This window comes from Balaenoptera borealis, assembly GCF_965194805.1.
Source record: "Balaenoptera borealis genome assembly, chromosome: 16".
In the NCBI taxonomy this organism is placed as follows: Eukaryota; Metazoa; Chordata; class Mammalia; order Artiodactyla; family Balaenopteridae; genus Balaenoptera; species Balaenoptera borealis.
Genome location: NC_138872.1, coordinates 69,105,928 through 69,125,304, shown reverse-complemented (window position 1 = coordinate 69,125,304; position 19,377 = coordinate 69,105,928). Strand labels below are relative to the sequence as shown.

At 36.9% G+C, this 19,377-nt stretch overlaps 2 protein-coding genes across 12 annotated transcripts in view; one reads left to right on the top strand and one right to left on the bottom strand.

The window, feature by feature from the left end:
* The window catches only part of ZKSCAN2 (zinc finger with KRAB and SCAN domains 2), a 502,693-nt gene that overhangs the window by 344,045 nt on the left and 139,271 nt on the right, over nucleotides 1-19,377 (top strand). The gene's annotated exons all lie outside the window — the stretch shown is intronic.
* The window catches only part of TNRC6A (trinucleotide repeat containing adaptor 6A), a 105,539-nt gene that overhangs the window by 49,153 nt on the left and 37,009 nt on the right, over nucleotides 1-19,377 (bottom strand). For 7 of the 11 annotated variants that reach the window (XM_082362375.1, XM_082362372.1, XM_082362369.1 and 4 more), the window contains 2 exons: nucleotides 17,301-17,322; nucleotides 70-453 (listed from right to left, as the gene is read on the bottom strand). In XM_082362375.1, the coding sequence (XP_082218501.1) occupies nucleotides 70-453; nucleotides 17,301-17,322 (406 nt within the window). The remainder of the gene's footprint in view (nucleotides 1-69; nucleotides 454-17,300; nucleotides 17,323-19,377) is intronic. The other 4 variants (XM_082362379.1, XM_082362370.1, XM_082362371.1 and 1 more) reach the window with 1 other exon arrangement.

The window sequence follows — 19,377 nt, the reverse complement described above, 5'->3', positions numbered from 1 at the left end:
ATGAATTTATAAACTTGCTACACTGCTAATGATGACAGTTGGAGTCTCGTAAGAAATGCCTTCTCTCACCTGACTGGTTTTTGCTGATCTGCACCTCTCCGTTATTTTGTGGCTGTTGATTTGTTAAAGCACTGCTCTCTGACTGGCTGCTTAACACTTTAACAGCAGATCCCAGGTTTGCTGCTATGACAGGAAAATGCTGACCCCTCTTTAGAAGCTGCTTATGTTCCTGGTGGCGAAATCGAGGTGGAACTTCGCGCGGATACCGAGGCAAGGCCTGTGGTGGCTGCGGCTGCGGCGGCTGCTGTGGCTGCGGCGGCGGCTGCGGCGGCGGCTGCTGATTGTTGGCTGTGGCTCGCTTGGCATTATTATTAGTGCTGGTTGCTGTGGAAGTGCCGTTATTAGAGTTGGCAGGCTGAGGCTGGCTTACACTGGGCTTTATCTGTTCTGGCACTAATCCCAACAAAAGAAAAGGGGTGGAAAAGATTAGCCAGGAAAGTGCACCTCCATTGCAAGCCATCTAAGTAAAAAGGCACTAAGAAAAACAATCCTAAAGGAACAGAAGCTTTACGTGTGCAGGGGTATCCTCATTCACGGGCTCCAGTTTTCTTGAGAAGGATCACTGCCAAGTGTCAAATTTTACTTCTGCTAACTACCTATCCGGTAAGGGGATGGACACCAGTCAGCATTCCCTGTCCTGGCTGACAGTTCATGCTCACCATCTCTTTCCCATATTATCTCCAATTAGAGAACAAGCACTGATTACACAACGCTGGAACTCACAATAACTAAAAGAACAAAGGTGACAAATCAAGTTTTGGTAATCCCAAAAGAATCCTCAACTCCCCAGTAACTGCTCTTAATCTGCCTCATGTTTAATGTGTTTGGTCCCTATTTTTCATCTTTGAAAGACAACACAATAGTAAGGGTAGAAAATAATCCTGCTAGTTCCCTTACAAAACAGCAAAGTTAACATTGTTTTTTGTTATTAAAATATAAAGCCTGAATCAAATAAGACAAATTCAGAATTGGGATGTAAATAAAAAGATCATAGACTGAAATCTATGAGACTAACCAAAACTGGAGAAATAACTTGGATACCCTGTCTTAAGCGAGTCTGAAAAATAGCTATCTGTCTACTGTATGAACAGTCAGAGACTACAGTGAATTTCTGGACTCCTAAAAGAGATTAAATAAGTAAATAAACTGATGGAAATGCTCTAAACCAGTGAAAATATACCCCATCTCTAAAACTACAGGGAGGCAGCGTGGTGTATGAACTTTTGGTGCCAGATGGACCCAGGTTTCAATTCCAGCTCTGCCTTTAGTAAGCCTTGTGTCTTTGGACAAGTTGTAAAAACCCAAGCCTGTGGTCTCCTCTGTAAAAGAGGGATAACACCTATTGCTTGCAGAGCTATCCTAAGGTTAAATATAATTTATGTTTACAGAGCACCAAACACAAGGCTATACACGCATACTCTGGTTTATTGTGCTTCGCTTTACTGCACTTAGAAGATACAGTGGTGGTTTTTTTTGTTTTTTTTTTTTTTTAACAAATGGAAGGTTTGTGGCAACCCTGCACCGAGCAAGTCTATCGGCGCCATTTTTTCCAACAGCACCTGCTCACTCTGTGTCCCTGTTTCACATTTTGGTAATTCTCGCCATGTTTCAAACTTTTTCATTATTATTAGTTATGGTGATCTATGACCGGTGATCTTTGATGTTACCGCTGCAAAGAGATTACGATCCACAGAAGGCTCAGATAATGGTTAGCATTTTTTAGCAATAAAGTATTTTTAAATTAAGGTATGTACATTTTTTAAGACATAATACTATTAAACACTTAACAGACTACAGGATAGTGCAAACATAACTTTTATATGCACTGGGAAACAAAAAAATTTGTGACTCGCTTTATTGTGATATTCACTTTATCATTTTGTGTGTGGCAGTTTTAAGTTATTAGTTTTTAAAATAAAAATATATATTCACTTTACTCCGGTGGCCTGGAACCGAACCCACAGTATCTCTGAGGTATGCCTGTAGAGTGCCTATTTTTTAATGATTGGCATAATACCACTTTGTACTTTTGTAGCAGTTTAATGTTTCTCTGAGATTTTGATGCATCTTCACAGATGTCACTGTCAGATAAATAAAGTGATTCGTCTCCATGTGATCGGTGAGGACACTCAGAGAAAACTGTTCAAGAGTTAAGAGCTCCAACCCCACCACTCACTAGCTACGCTATATCTGTGTCTTTTCCCTTGTCTATATGGTATAGACAGTCTTGATCTAGTACCCAGCGTAATGTAAACACTCAGTAAACAAAAGCTATTGCTGTGGCCCAAATAAAAGAAATATTTATCAAATGCCTAAAATGTATACGATTCTGTGATAAAGTGTTGGTCACACGGGTTGTTTCCAATAGCCACCCAACTTCCTCTTACAAACCCTCAGATCTAGAGCCACCTTTCATTTAACAGTCTAGCCTCACTATTGTCTTCTTTCTCTGAACTGGTGGATTTAGTCTATATCACTAATACTGATACTTTTTAATATATGATCTTGACCTCTTATTTTTAAAAATCTGATTGTGATTTTTCTAAAGTAATACAAAGAAATTGTATTTCAGGAGGAATTACACTGAAAAATCACAAACATTACATCTATTGCTTGGAATTCCTTCCATTCTTGAAGGCAACCGAAAAGCCTCTTATTAGCATTTGGGCCAAGTGCATTCTAGGTCTAATTACTTTATGTAGAAAATTCTGTCTCCTAGACAATTTTATGCTCCCAGAATGTAACAATAATGTATATTCCTCTGTCATGAGGAAAATAAGGAACTAGAATATTCTAAAGTACCTCTGAAACCAAAAGAAGATCACGTATATGTAACTATGAAATTATACAGCACATAAAAACTCTAACTCAGCTTTTACATGCCTAGTATTGGGCTCAGTATGGTATTTGGCAATTGAATGTAACCTTAAAGTGGTACAGTTACCCACTGCTAAAATACAAATTTGCCCGCCACTTCATTACTAAAGGGAAAAGATTGTGACAACAATTTAATACCCAAACAAGATGTTATTTATGTGAGACAGTAAAGTGTTGTTTAATACATTCAAGGAATTAGAAGATATCCTTCATGCAAACACTGTGAATAACCTACATGAAGACATGTATAAGAACCCTAACACTACTTCAGAAGTGACTAGGAACTCAGAAGCAGTATTTACATCGGTCACCCAGCAACCCCACACCTACCTCAAAAATTCAAAGAACTCCTGTATTTCTAATCAATAAAGCCCCATGGGGAAAATAAGGCTGAAATAGATACTAGTTTCTAGGGCCAGAAAACTTCACTGACACCAGTAAAAGCATTAAGACACATAACTACTGATTATAAAACTAAACTAAATAATCTAAAGTAAAATCTCAGATGTAAACATGGGATGTAGTCGTAAAGAGTAAAGGAGAAGCTAACAGTGCGTGCAGGTGTGCCAGGGTAAGGGTGGAGCTGCTGGGTAACAGATATAAATACTGAATAATTTTCGCTACTGTATATGTGTAGTTAAAATTTAGGTTAATTATGTCAGTAAATATCTAAACCATTGGAAGGGGGAAAAATGACAAAACGATCCATTCAACAGACACAGAAAATGCAATAAAGAGAATTACTTTTAAATTGTGGTTAACATGAAATACAAAATGAAATGTCAAGCGTAAGACTCAAAATATCTGTAATCACAATAAAAATGTGAGTGGGTTAAATTAACTAGTTAATAAAAGACCTTAAACAGGGTTAAGAAAAGAAAAAACAAACTTAAGGAATATACTTATCAAAAATCACTCCTGAAACGAAACAATGCAGGAAAATTGGTGGAAAAAAGTACAGAGACAGATATACTAACAAGAAATGCTAACAAAACTTAGATGAAAGCAACACTAATATCAGACTTTTAAAGTTCAAAGAGAAAGCATTATAAAGATTTTGCATATTGATAAAAGAAAACAACTAAAAAGAAATAAACAGCTAAGAACCTTTATATACCAAATCTTAGTATCAAAACATGTAAACCAAGTGGGGACAGAAAAGAAAAACTGAGAAAAAGCAAAACCATATATCTTGAAATGAGGTAACACCTTTTTTGACAAGTACCCAAGAAACAGTCATGAAGTGCACACACAAACTATTCAGCACTAAAGAAAACATCAATAAATTACAAGAAGTAGGAATAACACAGACGGTATTTCTGGATTACAATGGCATCACACTAGAAACACTAGCAAATACAATGCCTTACTTAAATAAATTTTGAGTTGAAGAGGAAATAAATACCAAAACTGTAGAATTATATATAAAAAAAAAAATAGTGAAAACAATATACATAATAAATTTTAAGATACCATAGACTTAATTATTTTCAACAAATGAGAATGAATGTGAAGCAACCAACTCAAGTTAAAAATTGAACTAAAGGAAGCAGTAAGAAGGAATCAGTAAAAATAAAAGTAGAAATCAATGACTTTAAAAGTGAACCAATAGCAAATAAAGATTTGAATAAATATATGACACAAATATAAAAAAGGAGTATAAACAATATATGCTATAATTTTACATTTTGATCTCTGGAATATTTTACATTGTTGATTCAATAAAAGTTTTTTGGAATGCAAATAAGAGAACCAATAAATCCAAGGCATGGTTCTATGAAAAAAGTAAACTACGAATTAACCTAATTTTTAAAAAAGAAAATGGAAAAAAAATAAGAAATGATTTTCTAAAATTAAGATATTTCTTAAGGCTCCACTCAATAAATAATTGGAAAAACTGGAGGAGGGAATTATTTAACACTGATCCCAGAAGAGGCAGAAAAAAATAGATTAATTAGTATAGAAGAAGTGGAGAAATTTATGAAATCATCAATCAGGATCACATAGTTTGATCAATACTACCATGCATACTGCTTCATTTTTTTTTTAACTAGCATACTTTTAAGAAATATTTATCTCTAAATCAAATGCTATTTAAATTGTTATAGGGCACAGCATAAGATGGGATACCAACATTAACACTGTTACAAATAAATCAGACAAGATTTTCGTAATCCTAAACAATGGGGGAAATAAAAGAAGAAATATAAATAGTACTGGGGAAAAAAGGACATAACTTCAAATACAGAGATTCTGTAAAGACAAGAAAATACTATAATCTATACCAATAAAACAGAAAACCCAGCTAAACTGAGTGTTCTACAACATGGCTTGGCAAATCTTTCCTGTAAAGGGCCAGAGAGTAAACATTTTAGGTTCTGCAGGCCATACAGTCTCTGTTGCGACTACTCAACTTGCTGCTGTAGCACAAAAAAAACAGCCATAGACAGCACGTAAATGAATGGATATGATTGTGTTCCAACAAAACTTCACATAAAAAAAACAGGCAGTGGGCCAGATCTGGCCTGCAGGCTGTAGTTTTCCAGCCTCTGCTCTGTAAAATGTAATTTACCAAAATGAGCTCACAGAGGAGTAGAAGATCCTATGGAATAATGACAGCAGAGGACACTGAAAGATCCTGCAAGATTTACCTCCCTAACGAGCACCTGGCTCAGATGACTTTACAGGGAGTATGTAAATAAAATCCTCAAGAAGCATATATAATATCAATCTTACATAAACTGTTCCAGAACAAAGAAGTAAAGGTTCAAAAGACTGGCTGGATTCAAATTTTGGCTCTCCAACTTACTAGCTACATGACCATGGGCAAAGTACTTATCCCCTCTGTACCTGTTTCCTCATCTGCAAAACAGAGTTAAGTATTAATACGTACACCCATCAGGTTTTTGTGAGGTTTTAACAAGATAATAGACGTAAAGAACTAAAAACAGTACCTGGCACATAGTTAGTACTCAATAAATGTTAGTGATTACTATTACCATCTGGGTAAAAAAAGGGAGGAGGAATTAGGATGAACCTCAGGTTTCTGGCCTGGAATCCAAGTAGACAGTAGTACCATTTACTAAGATATGAAATGGAAGACAAAAATTAAATTTGGGAAGTATGTGAGAATGAGTTTAGTTTTTTTTTGTTTGTTTTTTTAATTGTTAGGTTTGTTATTACTATTGGACAGCCATTCTCAAACTTTTTGGTCTCAAGACCCCTTTACACTTTAAAAAATTACTGAGAACACCAAAAATCTTTTGTTTATGTGGGTTACATCTATAGATGTTTACCATACTAGGAATTTAAACAAAGAAAATTTTAAAATATTTATTGACTCATTAAGAAAGTCCTTTATATATTAAAATAAATGTTTTTTTTAAAAAATTTTCCAAAACAAAAAAAGTAAAGTATGCATTGTTTTACATTTTTGCAAATCCCTTTAACATCTGGCTTAACAGAAGGCAGGTGGATTCTCACATCTACTTCTGCATCCAATTTGTTGTGACTTGCACATTATGTACCCTCTAGAAAACTCCACTATATACTCATGAGAGAATAAGTGGCTAGACAAAGTCTTTCTACTATCATTATGAAAATAGTTTTAACCTTGTGGATCTCATGAAAGCTTCAGGAAGCCTCTCAGGTGTCCTCGGGTAAACTATGAAAACCACTGCTATAAGAATGCTACTGAATATATGGTTCTAGAATTTAGTAAAAGTTTGAACTAAAAATATGGATTTAGGATTCAGCATACAGGTAGAAAAAGAAGTTATGAAGTTGTAAAATAAGAAATGGCAAGACCTAAAGAATAGGTTTAAATAGCAGACAGAAGAAGAGAAGTCATGGCAAGAATAAGTTACAACTGCCAGGGAAGTAGGAGCGCTGTTGTTTATTTTAGTAAACGTTTACTAAACTATCTATCTAATTACTAAAGCAGGGACATCTTCCTCAAATTCTCCCTATCCCTTTAGGTCCAGTCAGTCTAAAGGTCCAACAGATTAATTATCTCCTTGATACAATCCAAATGCATCCTTGTAACTCCAATGTCACTGCTGTGATTTAGGCCCTTATCAATTTCATCTTGCAAAAACCTAATTGGTCTCCTTGGCTTAAGTGTTGATCCCATCCCACCCCCTTTTCACTCTCCCCAAATCTATCATCTCTCTGCCCCACATTATCTATATTATTAAAGTGCTCTCAGAATTAACACAAAGTCCTTAGCACAGCCCCTATCTACCACTTTTCCAGATTCATATCCTGCTACATCCACACACATCTCCTCTTCTGCATCAAATACCTCCAATTCTCTGAAAGGCATCATGCTCTTTCATGACATTCCTTCCTTGAAAATCTTTCTGTCTACCACCTTTCCTAGGAAACAACTAATCACTCCCCACTACCCCCCTATTCAGCTAATCTTAGAGGTATTTTATGACAACATCCCCTCCGCACTCCCATAAAACTCTTAGGCATTCCTTACACCAGAAGTCCCCAACCTTTTTGGCACCAGGGACTGGTTTCGTGGAAGACAATTTTCCACAGACGGGGGTGGGGCGGTGTGGTTCAGGCAGTAATGCGAGAGATGGGGAGCAGCACGTGAAGCTTTGCTCCCTGGCCTGCCACTCACCTCCTGCTGTGCGGCCTGGTTCCTAACAGGTCCGGGGGTTGGGGACCCCTGCCTTACACTACATGTGTTCTGTAAGTGCAGGTTTCTTACTTCTTCTTCCTTTTTCCACTTGGTGTTCCCAGCACCAAGAACAGCAAATGGCATGTTCAAAAATCCTAGAGAAATCAGAAATATACCTTTGCCTGGGTCTTAGCTCTGCTTCTTCAAGGAACTCTTACCTTCCTACCCAAAATTTCCCATCTTAAATTACCAACACAAAGAGGAACATAGCTGATTTGTCCTACAATCCTCTAGGTTTAGCTGACTGAATAAATTCTTCCACCGAGCTTCATTAATGAATTTCTGGATGAAACGACCCTATTAACAAATTCTGCTCTTCAGCAAAATACCTTAGGCAAGGTACATCTGTTCTAACGTACAGATCTTCTTTAAGAGCTAGAGGATACCCATACAATATTCACAATATGGTATTTCCAAGATATTGGTTAATCTGTCCATCAAATTTTGTCCAAATATGTGAGATGCAGAAAAGGGGGATGATGAAAGATTTATTTTTCAGGCAGAGGCACGTGCTTTAAAAAAAAAAAATGTCATCTACTGTATAGCACAGGGAACTCTACTCAATATTCTATAATAACCTATATGGGAAAAGAATCTGAAAAAGAATGGCTATATGTATAACTGAATCACTTTGCTGTACACCTGAAACTAACACAACACTGTAAATCAACTATACTCCAATATAAAATAAAAATTAAATTAAAAAAGTCAGATTACCCTCAAGTCTCTCTTTCATAACTAACAATTCTAGAAGTGATCCCCAAATTTATTTAATTAAAAGTGCTATGGGGCATGTGTTTAAAACAAAAACAGGTTTTTCAAGCCTCACAGATATACTAAATCAGAATCTGTATTTTTAAAAGCACATATCACATGTTTCTCATTTCTGAGTAAATTTGGAAAACTGTTCTACTAGATACTGTAGCAACATCTATAGAGCTTTTGACTTCCATCTGTGAGTCCAAAACAAAACAAAACAAAACAAAAGATAATACCTAACAATTCAACTACAAGTTAGTGACAGGAACAACAAAAAAAGTCCCAAACACATTGGGGGAAAAAAAAAGTTTGCCAAAGTTATATAATAAAGGAGTTTTTAAATTTAATTTTTGATTAATTTGATTTTTTTAATTAGAAAAAATGGTCCCAAATATATATAAAAATGAAGTTCAGATAAATTAAACAGTTATACTATACAATGCTAAATTTTTTAAAAGCTTTCAGAAAACACAGGCAAAGCTTTTTCTAAAATCTGGATAAACGGTGGGTTTTCTCAGCATAAAAATGAGTCAAGAAATCAAAGAGTAAAAATTGGTTAAGTTTGAGCAAATAAAATTATGCAGTATATTTTATTTTTTCAAAGGTGTCTGTGTGTATATATTTATTCCAAACTAAAAGGCAAACTGGAAAATATTTGTCCTTTGGAACAAGTTAAAGGGATCCATTCCCTCCCCTCCCACTGCCCACCCCAATTTTCCCTAACCAAAGGGGAAAAGGTACTGTTTTGGTTTAAGGCTGCTAAACCTAACATAGGAAAGCATTCAACAGAGTCACTAGAGTTTAGGACCGGAGTCTTAAACTAAGAATATAAATGCTATTTAATTTTGCTTTCCTTCTTCTAAACATATATTTGCATCTTCTGCATATGTACCCCCTATGGGGTCTGATACTTAGATATTTCTACCAGGTATCTCATCCTCAGAACAACCTCAAACATATAATACAGTCCATAATCTTAGAAATTTTTGCATCAAACACATTAAATGTAATGTTAATGAGCTTCTTATACAGAGAGCTCATGTAAATAGATAACAAAAACTCTAGGCCCAAGAGGTAAACGGGTAGAGGATGGGCAATTCATAAGAGCAAAAAAGTACAAACAATTAAACATATGATACTCCATTTTATCAATAAACAAATTGATTTATATTTAAATCAAAGCAATAAAATACCAATTTTGGCCTGACAAATTTATAAAGATAATATATCCCATTCTTATGTTGCAAGACATATTCCTTGCACTATGGCAGAGACACTGCACTGTGATTCACCCATGCTGGGTTGGGTTCTACTTTAATGAGAGGAAAAAGCAAGTCATCGTCTGGGTGAGGAGGAACTCTGAAATGACTGGGGAAACTGCTAGTATGATGTTTCAAGGGACTGAAAGGTTGCTAGGATACTGCAAAACCATAGTTGTGGGAGCTACAATTTACCAAGTATCAGTTGGATGCCACACAATTTATCTAATATCTCTTTATCCTCACCATGATTCTATGCATTTGAATTATTACTTCCATTTTACCGATAAGGCAACTAAGGGCAGAAGAAGGCTGCCCATGACTAAACGTCTAGTAAATGGCGAAGCTAAAATTTAAAACCAAACCTGACCTCCCAACTAATGTTCCTCCCAGTATACATTTTCATCTTACTTATAAGAGCAAAATCAAACTCTCCAAAAATAAAGGAATGACTAATTCTGGCTTAATGACTTCGAAAGCTACAAATCAAAATTTTCTAACCAGCGTTTACAATAATAAGTTATCTATTACACACTCAGCATTAACTACCCTCCAGTGACTTATGTTCTATATTATGTATCATTTCATTCCCACATTAAGTAACCTGGATTATCTCCTTTTAACAGAGTCAAACCGAAGTTTAGAGGTTACAGTACTTACTCAAGGTCACAGAGATAAGAACTACAAAGGCAGTATTCAAATCCAAGTTTATCTGACTCAGAAGACTGGACTTTTAACCACTATGCCTGGTTTACGCAAAAATTCCAGGATTATCTTATTAGATGAATCAATGCTTTTTGCTTCTGGCAAAATGCTGCCTTTAAGTAACATTTTATCAGGCCTACTTTCACTAAGGCTACTGGCACTGAGAGAGAGAGCTCTTAGTAAGCATTCTGAAGCACAGCTACTATTCTAATTAGAACTACAAGTATATAAAAGTGAAAATTATGATATATAATGTGTTTTTTCCTAGTCTGGAGCTTTCTTTTACCTGGTTATAACTGATAAAGCTATTCTTGCTAATCCATCCCGACTTCTACTCCAAAATTTAAACCAGAAGACTCCTGATTTGTTTTCTTTGAAATTGAAGACCTAATTGTTGCCCAGGCAGAGTATCTCAGGGATCAGGACACAACCATACGATGCCTCCAACAACTATGGGCTCATTAGTCTCTGAATCTAGTTTTTGACAATAGTTTACTTTGTTAACTGCAGTAATCTCTGCTTTTCTCATATCTATTTCCTGTCTCCTTTGTCCTGCTCCAGTCTCATCAGACATCTGAATTCACCAAAATCTTTAATTTCTACTTATTTTAATAATTCATTAGTATTTATAAGCAAACACATCTACATTTGGTAGAAATAAAATGGTTCTTACCTAAAACAAAAAGGGGTCCTTAGCATTCTTCATAACCTCCTGAGTACATAAATCTAGATTTACATGTATAAATCTATATAAATCATTTTTCTTTCTCAATAGGAGAAAAGGAAAAATGGTGACTCTGATATACCTAAAAACAGTACTTTTTATTGACTCCCATGGGAGTAGACGCCCATTTCCCCCCTTCCTGTTAGTGCAGAGTTAGAAATCTTTTTGTTACACAGCTCAAAGACATCTTCATAGAAACACATTCACCATTAGTAAATTCTTAATCAGTAACAACCTCTTCTTCTTCAAAGAGGTCAGTACCCATTTGCCTTCAAAATCTCTCATAGAGCCAAAGTACTATCATGGCACATTCGGAATCAGAACCTGGTCTTCCGAATCTTACCGAACACCTGCCTGTAGTACCAAGTCACGTTCCTACCATGCATACTGTGCAGAGAAACACTGAACTGAACCCCGATTCTAACAGCAGACCTTTCCAACCTGTGTGACAGGAATCGGTTACAGGGATGCTGAGGGGAGCAGCACTTCAGAGGCCAGGGGACCAGACTCTCTAGGATCGTCATCCTCAGCTGAGAGCAGCCTCTGCTGTTTACAATAGCCCCACCATTGTCATTTTCTACATGTGCCATTATGTGAACAAGGTCAGGCAATGTGCTTCAAGTCACAATCTATTTGGGTCTCAATTTTCTCCTCTGAAAATTTATGCAGTACAGTGATCCTTTGTCAGGCCACCAAAGTTCCTGAATTTCATTATCGTAGGTGGCTTTGTGATTGAGAAACTTATGATCTCATGGGAAAACAGAGTGCTAAGCTGAGATCACAGGTAAAAACATTTAAAACAAAGATGAGAATGGAAACACAGCGGGGTCAAGGACTTGGAGTTTGTTTTGTTTCATGCACAACAGTGACCACAACAGTGCATGAAACAGGGTGGGCACACAGTAAGTATTTCATGAATGTTAAATGATTCCTGAAAAGTCAACCACTTCACACATCACAAAACTGTCGAAACCTCTCTGATTCAAAAAATTTTGCTGGTAATACAATTTTTTATTTATTTCTTTGTGCTCAGTCAACAGGGAAATACTATAAAATCTGCTGGAAGATCTTTCTGTAATATTTTTAAAAGATGCATTGTTTTAGTTCATTCGTTGCATATTATTAAAGCATGGGCAATGGTGTAGCTCTCCTGTTCTGTCTTCCATGTAACTAACTACAGGGATATTTTCAAAGAAAAAGAAGCAGTACAGCCCAGTAGGGTTAGTAGTCCAACCCTTACTCAGACACCAATCAGCTGCATAACCAACAGGCAAGTTACTTAACCTTTCTTAGTCTTGATTTTACCTGTAAATGGTGATAATACTATCCACTCTCATAGGGCTGTTGAAGCGATTAAAAGCAGGCTTATATTGTGCTAGTATACACTGATGAAGCCCTATTCCTGTATTAGTTTTTAAATATCCACTGCATTAAATCTCACAGTTCCCAGGCTGCTGCCCTAGTCCCTTCGCTGGGTCCCACACACTTCCCAAAATTCAATAGCTAAGGGTTACTCTTAGCACATTAAGATCTTAGGTCTGCTCCAGTACAGTGTTATGAACCACTGGTGCCCATTCACTATTCGTAATTAAATATTTAGAATCTCACCTTGACTAAATGAAATATAATCAAGCACAATATAAACATAAAGCACAGTGCATGCTACAGAGTAAGTGCTCAGAGTTAGCTATCAGGACGCCTCCAATATGATGTGACATGCAGCTGATTTAACAGCTCTTGAATATTTTGATCACTCCCTAGATCAATGGATTTAAGTAATGAAATTGTGTTTGATAGAAAAACAGGCTAGAATTGAATACAAATAATGGTTTCCAACTATGGCAGGAACAAAAATGTGTTTTAAATGCTGATTCAATTCTCATGAGTTTTTAATTAATCCGGAAAGAGAATAGCCACAATAAACTATGCTTCCCTATGTGATCACCAGAAAACAAAAAATCTGTATCAAATTTTCTCTATTCCTGCTTCCATCCCAGGCTCCCCTCATCTCCTTTAGGAGCTCTAGGGTTTGTTATCCTCTGTAATTAGCTTGCTTATGAAACCACTTGAAGAAAGCACTGGCATGATATAGACAGACAGACAGAAAAATAAATATTAGCTGTCAAAAATTAACAGTGCTTATTCTTTTGCAAGGAATGTACAATCAGTATGCTTCTAAAACAAGCCAGTGTCAGAGCTGGAAAGCTGTTTTTAAAAAATGACGTTTATTCTTGACAGAGTTCCCAGTCCTTCCCTGTCTTTACAATGTATAGGTCCACAGGATACCCATCCGTTCCTATACCTCACCATAATTTTTTTAGCACTTCATTCCCCTGCTGTTTCAAAGAGATACTCATCATATACATATTTTAGAAAGGAATTTCAAATATTCAAACGTTCAAATAGCTATGCTCCTTACAGTTTTTCAAAGTTCAAGTCACAAGGTAAGAATAAAATTTTCAGAAATTTCATGATGTCACTCATTATAATGGTCCACCACATTTTTATGAGATGACGCATGAGTCCACTGCACCAAGAAATAAACATCATATTGTTTTCATATAAGAAAGCTGGTCAAGAATTTAATTTATGACACCTTACAAAAATCCAGCTTTTATACAGTTTCACCACTGAATGAGAGCAGCATCAGTAGGTATTATTTAGTCGGGAACGGCAGTAGCCTTAGAAAAGGAAATAGCTCATTAAGGCAGAAGTCTACAGGGAGTGCCGGGCCTAACCAGTTATGCTCAGTCTGAGCACTAAAATCTTGACTCTTAACAACCAAGAAGGCTCTAGAGCTATGTGGTCCAATAAAATTTAAAATTCAGTTCCTCAGTCACATTAGCCACATTTCAAGTACTTAATAGCCACATGTGACTAAACCTGGGCTTTATATAGACTCTATAATACAGAAAGACAGAAATGATGCTGACAGTATAAACTATAATCCTGAATTAGGTGAATTCTCCTGATTTTCAAATGTTGGCAATCAATTAAAAATTTAAAGGGTAACAATAAAAACACTGTGTGGAGACCAGAGGAGATCAGGGAGAAATGACAACTAAACAAATTATCTTGCATTGGATCCTAGAACAGAAAAGTTAATTGAAGAACTGGTGAAATCTAAATACAGTCTGGAGTTCAGTAATATCAACATATGCCCGTTTCTTAGTTTTGACAAATGTACCACAGAAATGTAAGATGTTAATAATGGGGAACTGGGTGAGGTCTATATGGAAACTCTCTGTACTATCTTCAACTTTTCAGTAAATCATAAATTATTCCAATAAAGTTTAGTAAAAAAAACAACTGTGTGAGCCAAACCCATATACCACAAGCCTCCAATTTATAATCTAATCACTGCCATAAACACCATATATTGTACACACCACAAAAATAAATACATTTTCATGAATCAGAATAAGCGTGACCAAGTATGAAGGGAGCTGCCACCAAAAGAAGGATGAAGTGAGTAAAATAGTGGGCAAAACAACATATAAAGCATTTTGAAGTGACTTTCATATACTCAGCCTAACATTCTCAGGATTGTGGAAAATCTAAAAAAAAGATTCAAATATGTTCATGTTTTATGTATGGATGCAAAAGAATGACTTACATTTGGAAAGGATATAAACAGCAGGTACTCAAAGATCATGTCTGAAGAAACAAATATCCATGGACCCGTTAAAAATCTAAGATAGAATATAAGTGAATGCCCCAAGCTTAATACACATCACAACATCCTAAGAAACTGGAAAGGGAAGGATCAAGGGCAGTTAGAGGGATCCATTAGAAGATGAGTTCTGAGAGGGTTAGAAAAGCTGAAAGGCATCCTTGGCTAAGAAATGGGATCAAAAAGAAACAAACAGGAATGAACATGAAAAAGATAAGAATGATCTGAAAAGTATAAAGGAGTGATGGGAAACAAGTTGGTTAGATCATGGGAGGTCAGATTAAAGAGGGACTTGAAAGTCAACCAGGAGTTTGGTTTTGAAGCAAAGCAACAAGGAACAACTTAACATTCCTATCCAGGCGAGTGGTGTGAGAAAAGTGGAGTTTTAAGAAAATTAATTTGGTCGTGTTCCTACTAAAATTTATTTTTCTGGAGGCCACGCCGCAAGGCTTGTGGGACCTTAGTTCCCCAACCAGGGATGGAACCTGTGCCCCCTGCACTGGAAGCTCAGAGTCCTAACCACTGGACGGCCAGGGAATTTCCCATGTTCCTACTAAATTAATTTGGCAGTGCTACTCCCTACATCATTCCACATCCCTGTAACTTTCTTAGACATCCAAATTCAAAGCCGCAATATCACCTTCAGGTCCTCTTCTGATCTCACCAGTTGCCAATCCTGTCAATTATATCTCAAACATCTGTCATCCAACTCCTACCTCTACTGTCAAGACCTCAGTTCAAATCCTCATTACCCTCTCTATTCCTTCTCTTCTCTCTCTGGTACTGCTCCTTTTTGGTGACACTAGACACAACTGACAAAGAAATGTTCTTAAAGCATAGCTTACGACCATGACCTCTAAATGCAAGAACCTTTGCTAGCTCTCCACTCTTTAAGCAGCACGAAGTCCTCTAGTTCCCCCTACCTCTATGCCTATATTCGGCCCCCTCCCTTTAACACCCTTACACTCGTTCTCTGAATTCCCTCTTCTTGTCCACCTGCCTCTTCTGCCCAGTGTCTTTTTTCTGTTAGCTCCATCTTTCAAATCCCTGCCCATCTTTCAACTAAAACTTTCCATGTAAGTGATTGCTAGATTTAAAAGAATGAAAAAACAAATGATGTCACCCTCTTCTTAAGCTCTTCAGTGGCTCCTTGAGTACATTTAGCATATAAGGCCCTCTCTGACCTGGTCCCTGCCTACCTCCTTCAGAAAAACCCTTCAACCCTGACCACTTATCACTAGGTATTTAATGCTCTTGGAATACCACCAATGCACATAACATCACATTATGTCTTGTCTCTGTGCCTTCAATCATGCAGATCCCTCTGCCATTTCATTCTTTCTTTGACCGGCTGTCTCATCTTTAAGACTCACAACCTCAAAAAGGTCTTCCTTATCTGTTCTTGTTCACTCTCATACAGCTGCACCTAAAAATGTTACCTTAAGCAATGCCTTGGACTTCCCTGGTGGCGCAGTGGTTAAGAATCTGCCTCCCAATGCAAGGGACACGGGTTTGAGCCCTGGTCCGGGAAGATCCCACATGCCGCAGAGCAACTAAGTCCGTGCGCCACAACTACTGAACCTGCGCTCTAGAGCCCGCGAGCCACAACTACTGAGCCCGCACATCACAACTACTAAAGCCCACGCACCTAGAGCCCGTGCTCCACAACAAGAGAAGCCACCGCAATGAAGAGTAGCCCGCGCACCACAACGAAGAGTAGCCCCCGCTCGCCGCAACTAGAGAAAGCCCGCGCGCAGCAACGAAGACCCAATGCAGCCAAGAATAAAAATATAAATAAATAAATTTATTTAAAAAAAAGCAATGCCTTACCTTAACCTCTAATAAAAGCAAGCAGTTTTGACTGCACGTATCAGCCAAATGCAGAGATTATACTTTTGGTATAGCTTACGTAAAAATTCAGAATCTTTCGGCCTAACAAGTTCAGCATCAGAGAGCCCTACACCTTTCATTACAGGTAGTCAACTCCTGGGAAGGTGAAGAACTCCTGATTCAGGATGTGAGAGGAATTAGGTTCCTGTTTCCTTACCACCCTGAAGTCTTTTGCTTGGCATGTACTGGGGGCTGTTCAACCTGACCATAAGGTTAGCAATCTACTATTCTCAGTGATAATATAGAATGGATGTCACTGTCTGCCTACAGGAAGGAGTGGGGGACAATATTATACAGAGAACAAGAAATAAAGTCCTAAAGGTAGCTCCAGACAAGAAGACTTTTAGATGGAAGACTGAAGGAAAGGCACATGTGCTCAAAGACTCCAATCAAGGAAGTATGTTAGGAGGTGGTGTTTATTCTAGGAGATAAATGTAAGGTAGGTCTCGAAACAGTATATTTTTAAGGTGGTAATATATACTACAGTAAATCATAAACCCCAAAAGATGACTCCACGGTGATGTCACTGAAGAAGTCTGTCCCCACCCCCTGCTGTTCCTTTCATGCTCTTCTCTCTCCCATCCTGGAGGTGAATAAAAATGCATATCAACAACCTTCCTTTAATGAAAAAAGAATAAAAAATAGCTTTAAACAACGTACCTTTGATTTTTTGTTCAGTGGCCTAAAATAAAAACAAACAAACAAAAAACAATGTAATTATGAAACTGAAAGAAATGGATTGTTATGATAAAATGCTCATATATTACTATTACATAAGACATATACATTTTTATTAAATAAGGAATTTGTCATTTAGATGAACTGCATAGGAAAAGATATGCAAAGAAAGCATGCTTTTCCCACAGATGTGCCCCATTGTCCCTGACACAATGTTTATTAGTAAAAAAAAAAATTCTTGAAATGCTTTAGGCACAAAGCAGAAGAGACACCACTGTACGACAGTATATAATAATAATAATGATAAATGGAACTTCACTTCTCTCATCATTTAGCTTTAAAATTATATAACTGTCACCTTTACCTTTTAATGGATCTAATGAGTTTTGCAAATGTTTAAAGGGCTTCAAATTTTCTTGTTTCACATGATAAAACATGAATTAAGTTTTCTGGAAGAAAAGCTGCATAAAGCTTCTTCGGCCAAATTAGTAATACATTTAACTCCTGGAAGTTAGGCTGCTACAGTTAAGCATGGTGAACGTTTAAGTATTTTTGGGTGGGAAAATTTTTGAAACATTTGTCACTTCTGACACATCTGACAATTCAATTAAAATTACGGTCTTCTGAAGTTAAACTGACATGGGCCCTGCTTCCCATGCCTGCCCCTACTTCCACTGTCTCTGACACAACAGGGAGAGGGGCTTGAGGACAGTAGGCCTGCCTCAAGGTGTCTGGCTCAAACTTCAAGGGCCTCAAAAAGAACTGATTACAGACAAAGGCCACAAGTGAAAATCAACTTTTTGATTATGCCCAACTGTGTGGGAATCCTAAAAAAAAAAAGATACAAGGATAGGCAGGGAGGTGAGGGAAGATTGAATAATTACTAACTGAATAACCAGGAATTGTTTCTAAATGAAGATAAAGCTTTTCTTAACTGTCATAGGGCAGGATAATTCATTTTGCTTAGTCATATTAAATTGTTACCAAAAACACCATTTTAAAAATTATATCATTATAGAACTATATGGCAAAGAACTATATGGCAATTACCATAATACTGAAGCCACACCAAACATTAATCTATCCCCGGAAAGTCAGAGAGTCAATCTACGCACTGAAGCACTTTACCAAGTTTTAGAGCACTAGTGACACATAAAATAATGGAGGCCCATCTTTTACTTTATATGGATCGAAAATTTAAAAAAAAAAAAAAATTGATGGAAGGACAATGGCAGAAGACCAGTCAACTAGCTTGAACACTTAATTTATTTCTGGAAGAAATTGTTTTTAAAATCTGGTAATAGAAAAATAGTCTTATTAGAGAGAACTCAGTATCTGAATACCTCCAAGTATTACAAGCATCACGTCAAACTGTAAGATAACATAATTTTCTGAAACCCAAAAAATAAACACGGAAATTACTCTGCATGTTGAAGACAGATTTTATGTGTTGTTCTGTGCGTTGTTTTGTTTTTTGTTTAACTCACCTGGTCTCTTCCACGGTTTACTTCCAAAGGAAACTAGGCTACAGTACATAGAAACCATGACCACACTACTAAACCCCAAGATATACAGTGTTGCTCTTCTAGGCCTTACAACATGAAGGATATCTACTATGCCAACCCCCTTGGGAAGAAAACCTCCATGTTGCTTGAGAACAATGATCAACCTCATTCAGTACTGTGTCATCTACAGAGAACAGCACCAAGGGGACACTCAAAGGAGTCTGCCCATCAGAACACCAACTGATCTAGTGAAAGAATGTAAGTAATAGAACCCAAGAGCTCCTGATTAGGAGGAAACGGAACTGAAAGAGTTCCATTTCGTTCAAATAGGTTTTGTTGGTTGGTCCAGGGAACCTGTGTATTACTCAAACTATTAAAAAGAGAATTTTCCAAGTGGGGTCAGTGATTTTAAGAATATTTGTCTGCACTGTTCTAAAAGGTGGCCACTATCCCCATGTGTTTACTGACCACTGAAACAGAGCTAGTGTGAAGTGATATGCACAAAATACATACCAGATTTCTATTATTTAGTATTTTTTAAAAAGGTAAATAAT